The following is a 13,182-nucleotide window of genomic DNA, read 5'->3' as shown; positions in this document are numbered from 1 at the left end:
TTGTTTGTGTGGCTATCCAAGTCTTGACATGTCTCTTCATCGTGTACTCATGTACCCCTCAATGGAGTATCCCTTGAAGAGGCTGTGTGGTTGTAATTTGCCCATGATGACCTCAAAGGGGTTTGAAACGGGGTCCTCGTGCTCGCACTGACGGTGTGATCCTTCCTGAAGGAAGGCAGGTTTTTGGTGCCAGCTGTTGAGGGCAAAAAGGGGGTTGGTTTGCCTCTAAATTTCAAGACCCCTTTACCATTCCTTATTTAGTGATACCAGGCTTCCTTGTATTCAGGTTGTATATTTGTAAACGTTCTTATGAGTTCATTCTTTACATGTCATTTGTCTCTCCTTCTCACTACTTACTGATTCTTGCATTCTTTTTTTTTTATATTGTGAAGCGTTTCTATGCCTGTGTCCATGTTCGTGCTTATAAAACTCTAACTAAATACATTTAATGCACGTGTCTCTTGCTCCTTGTTTCTGTCGCGAAAGTACGCAATCAATTCATCAGGCAGCTTGTAATGGTCATGATTAAATTTTATTGTATGCACATTTTTGAAACAGCTCGATGACCAAAAGTAACACTTCTCTTCATTTTGACAGCTGAAACCATTGTGAATGTACTAGATTTTAAGAAGGACGTCGGCCTGTGGCATGGAATTCTAACAGTGAGTTTCTTCATTTTTCTTTAGTTTATATTATATATTTTTGTTTTAAACAGCTCCGTCCCTTTTCTGTCACTGTACATGTGTGCTGCTTTAGGCTGACCTTTTAAAAATCAATGCTATTCTTGTGTCCCAGATCCCGCCCTTTTTTTGGTTAAAGGACGTGTTTTTCTTGCTGAAATAGCTGGGTGACTCAGTGGGTCTGCGCGCTCGAGTTTCTTCAGGCTGCACAGCAACTGCTGATGTCATGTTTGGTTTGCCTGTCGCATGTCAAGTGAATGTGATTAGGGTTATCTAGCAATGTCAGGTCGGAATCTAGTTTATTTTTACAACTTTATTGGCTATAAATAAATGCGCGCTCCTTTTCGCATACGTATCTGTAAGGCTTTCTTTTTTTCCTATTTTACAATTGCAACCTGGTTCAGAAATAGGTCTGCGTGTGTATGGGAGGCTAGCCTAAATGAGCCAGGGGTCCCATCATATTTATATGGGAATGGAGATGAAATGTATGCTATAACACATAGATTTATATTTTGATAATAAATTGGATTAGTGCACGAGTCTCTGGGGGAAACAACCTTTACAATGCAACTTTTACAACGCACTACCATTACAACGAAACTTTTACAACGCAAAAACTTTTACAACGCATACCATTACAACGCATGTTTTTACAACGCAAGTACTTTTACAACGCATGCCATTACAACGTAAGTATTGGTAAGTATATAATTATATTTAATATTTTATGTTTTTTTTTTTAAGTTTTCAGTTTTTGGGTAAAGGGGTATTTTTAGGGTTCAGGGTCAGTTTTCAGTTTTTGGGTAAAGGGGTATTTTTAGGGTTCAGGGTCAGTTTTCACTTTTTGGGTAAAGGGGTATTTTTAGGGTTCAGGGTCAGTTTTCAGTTTTTGGGTAAAGGGGTATTTTTAAGGTTCAGGGTCAGTTTTCAGTTTTTGGGTAAAGGGGTATTTTTAGGGTTCAGGGTCAGTTTTCAGTTTTTGGGTAAAGGGGTATTTTTAGGGTTCAGGGTCAGTTTTCAGTTTTTGGGTAAAGGGGTATTTTTAGGGTTCAGGGTCAGTTTTCAGTTTTTGGGTAAAGGGGTATTTTTAGGGTTCAGGGTCAGTTTTGGGTTTTTGGGGTACAGGGGTATTTTAGGGTTCAGGGACAGTTTTGGGTTTTTGGGGTACAGGGGTATTTTTAGGGTTCAGGGACAGTTTTGGGTTTTTAGGGTACAGGGGTATTTTTAGGGTTCTGGGTTAATTTGGGTTTTTTTGGGGTACAGGGTAAAAAAAAATTAAATTAATTAAATTAAATGATATTAATTACAATTAATTTAAAATAAAAAAAATTATATACTTACCAATACTTACGTTGTAATGGTATGCGTTGTAAAGGTATTTGCGTTGTAAAAAATTCGTTGTAACGGTATGCGTTGTAAAAGTATGCGTTGTAACGTCATACATCCGTCTCTGGGTAGGTAACCTTTTTTGGTGTAACATTTGTAACCGATGGGAGTAGGGCAGGTTTGTGATAGCTTGAAATGCAATTTATATGTACATTTTTATACGACGAAATAATGTTTTCCAGGTGTTAAGTATTCTTAAACCCGTATAATGTTAATATGCGCCGTTATGTGTAAAACGTATAAATCACAGATGTTAACTGACAACTGTGGCATTGGTGTGCCTGAGGTTGCATTAAGTTACAATAAAGTTTTAGAAATGACCTTTATGAAGACTTTTGCATCTCGGAGAATTTCTGAAATATTAGAATTAATTCTGATCTTTCTCAGACACCAACCCCAGTTTTTCAAGCTCTTCACTTATTAGGTCTGAAGTCCTTTTGTTGCCCATGGCAAACAAGGGTCCTTAAGTAGTGCCTGGGGTAAAAATGGCTCCAGCACTGAGAAGCCTCTCAACTTGGATGAAGAGCTGCAATTCTGTCCTCCCAGATCTTAACTGGCGGATGTACCCTTCCAATGTGTTGGTTGGTAATCTCTTCAATCTTGTGCAGTTGGAAACTACTTTAGTTATGGAAGGCTGGGGCTCTAATTAGGTGACATCAGAGAACGGGGCCTACGGACCAGGCCACGATAGTTCCAGCCCATTACTGCATTGAAGTCGTGGGAGAGCCATCTTGCCATGAAGGATTTACTCCCTTACATCACCTGGATCTCCATTCGAATTGGCTACCGTATGAGGCCAATGCAAGGACAACTTCACCAAGGCCCAGAACAGGACATGTCCTCTGTTTATGCAGTAAACATCTCTCTTTATGGTTCCCTGTGGGATGCCTTCAGGTTAAGTTTGTTGCTGCCCTGCTTTATGCATTGCCACTGATTATGCTTCAGACAAAGATCTTATAGATGGCACAAAAGTATGGAGTACAAATGATCCTGATCACCCAAGACTGGGCGAGGAGGATTTGGTGTGCTAATCTTTTGGAACTCAGAACTTGGATGCCTTTTCCTCCCCCCACTAAGGATGGATATGTTTTCACCTCAGAATGATTGGGTACTCCACTTTAATCCTCCAACACTGCATGCGTGACGATTGGTCGCCATCAACACTGCCTGCTTGCCACTAGAGCTTGCTGTCATCATGTAGCCTACCAGGAAATCAACCACTGCCAGACTGTTTGTTCATTGGTGTGAGTCGGTAGGTATGAACCTCTTTCAGTCCTCCATTTCTAATATTCTTTGCTGTGTGCAGTCTCTTGCCCAGCAAGGTCTGTGAGTGTCTACTGTAGAAGGATTTGGGGCTGTCCTACCTACCTTCATGTATCTCTCTTACCGACCTTCCTTAACTCACCACTAGTGGCATGTTGTTAAAAGGTTTACTTTACTTGTTTTCTCTAACTCCATTTATTGTTTCCTTGTGTGATTTAAATATTATATTAGCATTCCATTTGGCACCCCTTTCAGATGATGCACAATTGTGTGGTTTTGCTTCTGACAGTAAAAAACAATTTTCCTTATGGCAATAATTTTGCCTTGTAAGGTTGGTGACCTTCAGGCCCTTTTGGTCTGGCCACCCTTTACATTATTCTACCTGGATAAATTGGCTCCTTGCACCAAATTGTCATTCCTAGAAAAAGTGGCATGTGTCTTTCACATGGGCCAGTCCATTACTCTTTCATCCTTTTTTCCACCTCTGCACCCCAACTAGGAGAGACTATAGATTGGATCCCAGTCTTCTGATTTCTTATTACATTGACCGTACACATCAGGACAGAGAGAACAATCAGATTTTTGTTGGTTTTAATGAAGCAGAAAAGGTCATGGCTTTAACCAAGCATTTTCAAGCTCTGTATAAATATCTGCTATGCCTTGAACAAGAAACACTGCCAAGCTGGCGTTTGCTTCCACTCATCAAGTGTTATGACCGCTTCTGCTGCTCTCACCAGAGGCGTACCAGTGGCTGACATCTGATGAGCAGCCTCAGGGCCTTCCTTGCATACTTTTGTGAAGGATTATTGCCTTACATCCCAGGCACCCAATTCTGGATATTTTTCATGGGGCTGTTTTTCATGACTTCTCTAGTTAATCAACACTACTTAACCCCTGCTCATAGTGAAGTAATGATTTGGGACTCGTTTATAACGTGATACATCTAGAAGAAGTATCTGTCAGAAGAAAAAGTTACTAAACTTTTGTAGTCCGATTTTTCATCCCTTCACCAAGAGCCCTCTAAAGATGTGTGTGGCATGTTTGGGGCCTGCCAACAATCTCCTCATTCGTCATTCCTAACTCTGACAACTGTGCTGGCAATGCTGCAGTTTTCTTCTCAAATACTACAGCACAAATTGGTGTCTACACCCATGAGCTTGATCCAGCTGTTTGCATTTCTATTGCAATAACTGCTCAAATTGTACAGCAAATGAACAATTGTAGTCAACCACTGGGATAAATGTAACCCCAAGTCTAATTTTTCAAATAAAATCTCAATACTTTTAATGCCCACATATCACTTTCTTACATTGTGATTCTACATGTCTCATTGTGGGAAGGTCCACGGTTACGGAATCAGTGTGCCACTGCTTTCTGCGATGAAGTGGGAACAGATTAGCGTTTGTGTTGGATTCCTATTGGGACTCAACCTTTTTAATTGTAACAGGATTCTCCAGTATTGTGGTGTCTTTCATAGATTCACATGCCTGAATCATTCCCCGTCGTCGGAGTGGGAGTCCCACGGTACATAAAAATGCAATAATATGCTAATAATTACCAAAAAACCTTAGTAATAAACAACCAGGAAGTAAAGTAGCCCTAAGCTACAAGAGTAAAAACGTCCAAACTATCATAGTCATTTTGTATAGTCCAAACTGCAGCCAATAAGGCGACAGCACCCACTAGAATGTTCTCCCCAGAGGCTCAGGCTCTCAGATTTTCTACCGCACATCGTGTGAAGAGTCTCCTTGAGCTCCGCTCAGTATTTCACTCTTTTGGCTTGGCTTGTTTTCACCTTCCTTTAGAATGTCATCTTCTAAAAAATCTCTCTTCAGGCCATGTGAATCTTGTGGGAAGCTCCGGCTTTTTTCAGAAGATCCACACAAGAAGTTCATCTATTGCCTCTATCCGGATCATGAGGTGAGGGATTGTAAGATCTGCAGGACCTTCCCTCAGAAGACCCTCAGAGACAGGGATGGTCGCCTTCTTCTGTAGCTGCAGAAGATCAAGGATCAGAACAACCCCTTATCTGAGGTAGGAAGTGTGGCCTCGGGTCATCTGTATCCTCTAGGAAGAGGATGGCTGAGGAAGATGTATCTTCTCCTGGGGCTAAGGTGTTAAGAAAAGCAAAATCCACAAAGGGTTCTAGCTTGCCTTCCTCTTCTTCATCAAAAAAGGCTTCTCCACCTTCAAAATCTAGACCTGTTACGCCCCCGAGAAAGTCTCTGGCTTCAAAAAGACTTCCTGAAAAGGTTTTACCTCAGAAAGTGGCTCCGTCGTCAACTATAATCATCGCCAACGCTACTTCAACATCGACAGTCACCTTTTCGTCGCCGAGGCCTAAAATGATAATGCTGTTGGCCTCTTCTCCGTCGACCCTGGTCTCTGTGACAGTTCGTCCCATCTCGTCGACGAAAGTAATGCCATCTACCGTCGACGCTTAAGCGTCGTCAAAGGGTAAGAAGATTCCGTCGACGGGCTCATCGTTGACGAGTTCATCGTCGACGAAGACCACCTCGACGACGGCTGCCAAGTCGACGAAGGCCACTCCGTCGACAGATACCTCGTCGACGAAGATCAGCTTTCCGTCGACGAAGACTACCTCATCGTCCATGGCCACATCGTCGACGAAGATTGCCTCACCGTTGAAAACATCGTCGACGACGATTGTTCCGTCGACGAAGTTGACTGTCTTGTCGGCAGTCACTATCCTCACACCATCTTCATCGGCGGCACCGTCGACGGAACAACCGTCGACGCCTCTTCTATCATCTTGTAAGAAATTACAAGTTTGGTCTGCCACACCGTCTACGATCGCCTGTGCCTCGCCGTCTACGGAAGCGTCTTTGTTACAAAGACGGGGTTCTTCACTAGCGGCTCTCTCCCCGCTGAAGCTACCTGACCAGTTACTGGACTCTGAAGATGACGAGAAGCAGTCAGATGTGGATGACCAGCTCCGCACTGCTAGGAGTCCATTTGAGCTGCTCATCAAATATCAGGATGAAGATCAGCAAGAGGAGCAGTTCCTTGAACATCAAGCGCCTGCTACGATGCCATTAGCTCTCCTCAACAACTTACAATATATGTTGGACGACTACTATCGCCGGTGTCCTCTATCTGAATCGACTGAGTCGCTTCCTTCGACGCCCATGCCTCAAGTATCTGTCTCAGCGTACAAATCCCCGAGACAACCTTCTTCAGCACCAGTATCCGCAGTACGATCTGCAGGTCCACCTTCTCCGGCGCAATCTCACCATTCGCTGGAGGCTATCAACACTGATGAGGACAGAGAAGATGGAGAAGTTGATGACAAGTCTGACCTATCGGAGTGGCATGACTATCAAATACAAACTCCATCACCATATGATCCACCTGCTGCGGACTCTCCGCCTGTAGATATTGGTGGTTTCCATCTCATAATGGAACGAGCTACAAAGAGGTTTCTAATTCCCATGGAGAAAAAAAATCACAACTGTTTCCGGGTAGCGGGAGCAGCAGTGCTAAGGAGGTAGGGTTGGCTGAAGTCAAAATCCTTTCGCCAAGAGGTCCAAGGTAAAATCATCGACATGCCGTATGATGGGGAGTTTCTCTTTGGCCAGCATGTCGACGAGGCCCTGCAGGCAATAAAGAAGGACACAGAAACGGCAAGCTCTCTGGGTAGCCTTCCGTTTCGGAAGTCATCCTTTCGTGGTGCCAAAGAACGTGGGTCCTTCTCCAATAGAGGGGGCTGCAATCAGCAAAGATCGTACCAAGCCTCTCAAAAGTAACCAGAGATATCAACCATACAAACAACAGACGTACGGACAGCGAGGTAACAACTACTCGCAATCAGAGAGGAGGTCCTGCTACCGTGGGCGGGATTCCTCCAAGAAGCAATGAGATATGCTACCTGCCACCATCTCTGCCCGTTCCCCAGTCAAAGGTTGGAGGAAAAATATCCAATTTCTACTCGAGCTGGTCCAAGATTACTACAGACAAGTGGATCCTAGATATAGTGGCCTGAGACCACACTTTGGAATTCATCAAAAGCCCTCCAAATTCTCCTCCCAAAAGCCCACCTCCTGCTCATCTCAAGGAGCTGTTCTCCCAAATAAATTTAATGATTCCAAAAGGAGCGATCGAAAAAGTTCCTCAATTGCAAAAAGGAACAGGATTCTACTCAAGATTCTTCCTCATTCGCAAGAAGACAGGGGAATGGTGCCCCATCCTCGACCTGCGCGCCCTCAACTAATACCTGAAAAAATTGTCTTTTCGGATGTTAACGCTTCAAGAAATCCTCCAGCTTCTTTCGGTATGGGATCACATGGCCACCCTCAACCTTCAAGATGCTAATTTTCATGTGCCGATCCTCCCCAGGCACAGAAAGTTCTTACGGTTCAGAGTGGCTGGCAGGGATTTTCAGTTCAGAGTCCTTCCCTTTGGACTACGGTCAGCACGCCCTGTGTTCACAAAGGTGCTAGCTCCGGTGGCCGCACACCTTCGCTTGGAAGGCGTTCAAATCTTCCCTTACTTGGACGACTGCCTTATAAAGGCGAATTCCTTATCAGAGGCAAAAGCACATGTCCAAAGATGCCTATCGCTGTTCCAATCTCTCGGTCTTTCCATCAACTTTAAAAAATCTCATCTACTTCCGTCACAAAGGAAGATCTTCTTGGGAGCCACACTGGACACCCAACTCACGCAGGTTTTCGTCTCAAGAGAGGGGCAACACAAGATCCGAAAACTAGCTCACCTGTTGCAAGAAAAAGTGTGTTTCAGTTCGACTATTCAAATCTTTCCTGGGGATGATCTCATCCTGCATCCCATTGATACCAAATTGCAGTCTCAGAATGAGGCCTTTGCAAGAAGAACTCAACCTGCAATGGTTGCAGGTGTCAGGTTCATTCGACAACATCATTCTCATTACGCCTCGAATGAAAAAAGCATTGCTTTGGTGGACTCATGAAGAACTTACGAGAGGGATGTACATTCCTATCGGAAGTCCCAAATTTCACAATCACAACAGACATGGATGGGGGGGCACACCTTCAGGGAATGACAGTCAACGGAAAGTGGAATGCGCAACAAAGGACATGGCACATCAACCTTATGGAGCTGCGAGCCATTTTCTTGGCCCTAAAGTCTTTTCGGCCCATCATACTAGGGATGTCGGTGTTGATTCGGACGGACAACACTACAAGTAAGCACTACATAAACAGGGCGGTACAAGGTCGGCCCTTCTCTCTCAGCAAGCTCAGGAGATCTGGGACTGGGCACTACGTCATGGGATCACTTTATCAGCGGTCCATGTTCCAGGGGTTTCCAATGTCCTAGCGGATTCTCTCAGCAGATCTCAAATGTCTAACCACAAATGGGAATTGCATCAACCAACATTGGATCGAGTTTTCCGGGAATGGGGCAGTCCCGAGCTGGACCTGTTTGCGACCAGCCAGTACCGCAAATGCCCATACTTCGCAAGCTGGCTTCCCCACACGGACGCGTGCAGGAATGTGCTTTCCATGAACTGGTCACAAATATATGCCTACGCCTTTCCTCCAAGATGAAGAAGCAGCCTTGTTGTCTCATTCTCATTGCCCCCAGATGGCCAGATGGCCTCGCCAATATTGGTTCACCGAGCTTCTCCTCCTTTCGGAGTGCGATCCCATTCAGTTTCCACCAATAACAAACCTTCTGTCCATTCAAGAGGGTAAGATCTGTCATCCGGACCCAGCATCCTTGAAATTAGCAGCATGGCTCCTCAACACCTTGAATTTGGGAACTTAGATATCCTCGCAGAGTGTAAAGAAGTTTTAGCCAATGCTCGAGCACCTGCCACAATCAAGACTTATAAACTCAAATGGAAAAGGTTCTTCACTTGGTGCCAATCTGTCAATTTACATCCCATTCAGGCCAAGCCAGAACAGATTTTACAGTTCTTCCTTCAATTGGCAAAGTCTGGATTATCTCATTCCACGTTGAAAGTGTTTATGGCAGCTATCTCGAGATTACGTCGGGATGGTTCTAACTCGCTCTACTCTACTAGAGTTATTCATCAATTTTTTAAAGGGCTGTTTTGTATGTTTCCCCCTATTCGGCGTCCACCTCCATCTTGGCATTTGAATGTGGTGCTCGCTCAACTCATGCGACACCCCTTTGAACCTATTCACAAAATGGACCTTAAGTACCTTTCTTGAAAGGTATCTATGCTGCTGGCGCTGACATCAGCAAGAAGGGTCAGCGACATTCAAGCATTCACGATTGTCACCTTTTCTGCAATTAACATCTAATTCAGTGGTGCTTCCTACCAATCCCAGCTTCATGCCTAAGGTTCCTACAGATTTTCACCTTAATGAACCGGTAATTCTGAAAACTTTTTTCCAAATCCTCAGACAGCAGCAGAGAGAGCTTTGCATTCCCTGGACAACAGGAGATGTCTCAAGTTCTGTCTGCAAAAAACTGCTACAATTCGAAAATTAGATCAACTTTTCGTAGCGTATGGGAGGCTACGTCAGGGTTACTCTGTATCCAAACAGACCGTAGCTCGTTGGATGTTCTCGACGATTAGTCTGTGTCATCAACAAGCGGGAAGGTCTGTACGCACCACGCCGAGAGCACATTCTACGAGAGCGATCTCCTCATCCACAGCTCTTTGCTGGGGTGCATCCATCAAATCTGCAGAGCGGCAACCTGGTCCAGCAGACACACTTTTACCAAACCCTACTGTTTGACACTGCAAGTGATGCAGATTCGTCAGTGGGACGAGCAGTTCTCCGCAATCTTTTTCAATAAGGTGAGCCTCTGTTCTCCCTCCTCCACTATGCTCTTTCTAGACGTGTATTCATAGGTTGTTTTTTATATCCTACCCAGTATGCATATGTAAACACTACTGTATTTATATATGTTTAAGATTTGGTTCATGATGCATTTATATGCGTATGTACATATATACTGTGATGCAATGAGCATGATGGTTTGTACTGCTATCTACTCTGATCCAGGCATGTGAATCTATGATAGACACCCCAATACTGGAGAAGAACAATAGTTACTTACCTGTAATCTGTTGTTCTCCAGTGTTGGTGTCTTTCATAGATTCACATGCACCCACCCACCTCCCCTCAGAGGCTCCTTTGGCTATGATGTTGGCTCCACTCCTGTGCGAGAAAATCTGAGAGCCTGAGCCTCTGGGGAGAACATTCTAGTGGGTGCTGTTGCCTGATTGGCTGCAGTTTGGACTATACAAAATAACTATGATAGTCATGAGTATGGAAGGTTTTACTCTTGTAGCTTAGGGCTACTCTACTTCCTGGTTGTTTATTACTAAGGTTTCTTGGTAATTATTTGCATATTATTGCTTTTTTATGTACTGTGGTACTCCCAATCCGACGACGGGAAATGATTCAGGCATGTGAATCTATGAAAGACACCAACACTGGAGAACCACAGATTACAGGTAAGTAACTATTGTTCTTTCTGATTGATACTTCTAAATGCAGATTCCTCGCCTTTAGCATATTCACTAGGCACCAGATTTGATATGGACTTTTTCATAGCTGTGCTCCAGTGAGCCACTGGGTTGGCGTCGTTCTACTCAGAATGACAAAAGCGGAGCTATGTATATGTGGTACCGCTGCATACCAACGTCTGTTCCTTTCTTTCTGCTTCTTCAAATGCAGATCCAGAGCTCCACTCTCTCTGCAGTCGGCATTGATGATTTTTTCAAATCCAAATCCAATTTGCAAGGAAATGATGTCCATACCTAAAATCCACATCTGAACCACCATGATCTGAATTCATCTCAACCCCAGCAGAAGTTGTACTTCAACTCACTCCAACAACCAGGTCGTTAGAGGCACCAATCTTTCCAGTTTGCCACCCCTACAGCATCCAAGAAGCTTTTGTTCAGCCTTGGCGGTGCACAACCACGCCGTGGGAGGCACAACCAAACATTTTCTCCCAGTGTGGCACATCCAACTGATGGGTCCTCCAGATCGTCCAGCAGGGTTATGCCTTTTTTTTCCTTTCCGACCCACTACAGCACCTCCACATCAGAGTGGCTTTTAGAGGAGCACTTACCTATATTAATGCAAGAGGTGCGATCTGTACTGTCCAGAGGGGCCATTGAGAATGTTATGGACTCAGAAATAGGTATGTGTTGTTAGTCCCTGGGTTTTATTGCGCCAAAGAAAAAAGAAAGCCTTCATTCTACTTTAGGTTTTCGCCCTTTGATATCTTTTATGTGGAAGGAAAAAATCAGAATGCTCATACTGACCCAGCTTCTGTCTGCCTTAGATCCGGATGACTGGTAGCCTTGGACCTGCAGGATGCATACTTCCAGGTTCCTCTACTACAACCTCACAATTGGTCTGCTGTTCAACGTTCGCCTAGAGCATTTTCAGTTTGCCATGCTCTCCTTCAGCCTTACCAGTGCATGTAGTGTGTTCATAAAAGTGATGGCAATCATCACTTCCAATCTCCGGAGGTTAGGCATACCGGTTTTACCCCTACTTCAACAAATGACCGTTGAAGGTATGCTTGCTACAGTCAGTCATAGACCACCTCCAGATGAAGGTGATCTTTGACACTGTTGGGATTCTTAATGATCCAACGTCACACCTGACTCATTAGCAGAGACTGCAATCTGTTGGAGTAGTGGGACATTTGCATGGAGGCTCTGAACCTTTGGAAATGGTTAGAACGTTAGGGCATCTTCCTGATTATTAACCGCTTGGAGGGATCATTGCACACCAGGGCAGACAAGCTCACCTGGTGGATTACGAGTGACGATTGTACCCCAAGAAGGCACAGGTCGTCTTATGACAAGAATGTGCAATGTCCACTCATCTGCGTGTTGGAGTTCCAGTGCAGGTCTTCCCTAGGAGATGATTTTCAACTGGGCTGGAACATGGGATGCCTGTTTGTCTACCTATCTCTTCGTCTCTTGCCCATGGTTCTGAAGAAAATCAGTAACTGCCAAGCCCAAGTCATCCTGGTCCCTAGATTGGACCAGGATGTGTGTTACCCAGATCTTCTGAGGAGCTGTGCCTGTCCTCTGATCAGGTTGCCACTTCTGGAGGATCTTATCTGTCAGCTGTAGGGCAGGGTTCACCACCCATACATATGCACTCCACACCTCTTTGTGTGGAGATTGAGCAGCGGCAGTTGGCAGCAACTGATTTACAACCAAAGTTGGTGTAAGTCATCCTGGCTGCCAGTGCTCTAATGCCTAAAGACCTATTTACACTGAGCGCTGATAAATGTATGGCCTGGTGTGGAGCCCACAGGGCCCACACTTTACAAGCCAAATTGACGGACATTTTGTTGTGTGTTGTCTTTGGTGGGTGCTATTAAAGTTTTCTTACCCTTCTGGCCATTCTGTGTTTACCCAACAATCTGTCCTTGTTGAAATCGCCTGTTGTGATGCGGTTCAAAGGTTTAACACGTTCCCTCCCAAACCATTTGTGATGCCACAGTAGGATCTTAATTTGCTCCTGATTTTTCTCATGTGTACTTCCTTTGAGCTGAAGCCAAACTGGTTGTTGCATTTTCTGACACTGAAGACTATCTTCTTTGTCATAGTCACATAAAATCATTGCATAAATGAGCTCCAGGCAACTGCCCTACAACACCTTTTTCTGGACAAACTGGTACTGAGGAAAAGCCGGCCTTCTTGCTGAAAGTTGAGTTTTTTTCACATTGGACAATCCTTTCCCCTCCCAACTTTCTTTGCCCCACCTCACCCCTCGCAGAAGAAGAGACTCCATTTACTGGACCCCCAAAAAGTCTAAGCTTTTATATTGATTGGTCCATGAGTATTGGATTGACAATCATCTTTGTGTATTGTTCTCTAGGGCAAACAAAGGTAAGGTGGTGC

At 44.4% G+C, this 13,182-nt stretch overlaps 1 protein-coding gene across 9 annotated transcripts in view; it reads left to right on the top strand.

Moving 5' to 3' along the window:
* DIP2C (DIP2 acetate--CoA ligase C (putative)) overlaps positions 1-13,182 on the top strand; it is a 1,026,208-nt gene that overhangs the window by 791,346 nt on the left and 221,680 nt on the right. For all 9 annotated transcript variants that reach the window (XM_078663289.1, XM_078663292.1, XM_078663288.1 and 6 more), the window contains one exon: positions 598-662. In XM_078663289.1, coding sequence (XP_078519415.1) covers positions 598-662 — 65 coding nt within the window. The remainder of the gene's footprint in view (positions 1-597; positions 663-13,182) is intronic.

This window comes from Lissotriton helveticus, chromosome 10, assembly GCF_964261635.1.
Source record: "Lissotriton helveticus chromosome 10, aLisHel1.1, whole genome shotgun sequence".
Taxonomy (NCBI): Eukaryota; Metazoa; Chordata; class Amphibia; order Caudata; family Salamandridae; genus Lissotriton; species Lissotriton helveticus.
The sequence above is the reverse complement of the archived record's forward strand: the minus strand, read 5'-3'. Positions and strand labels throughout refer to the sequence as shown.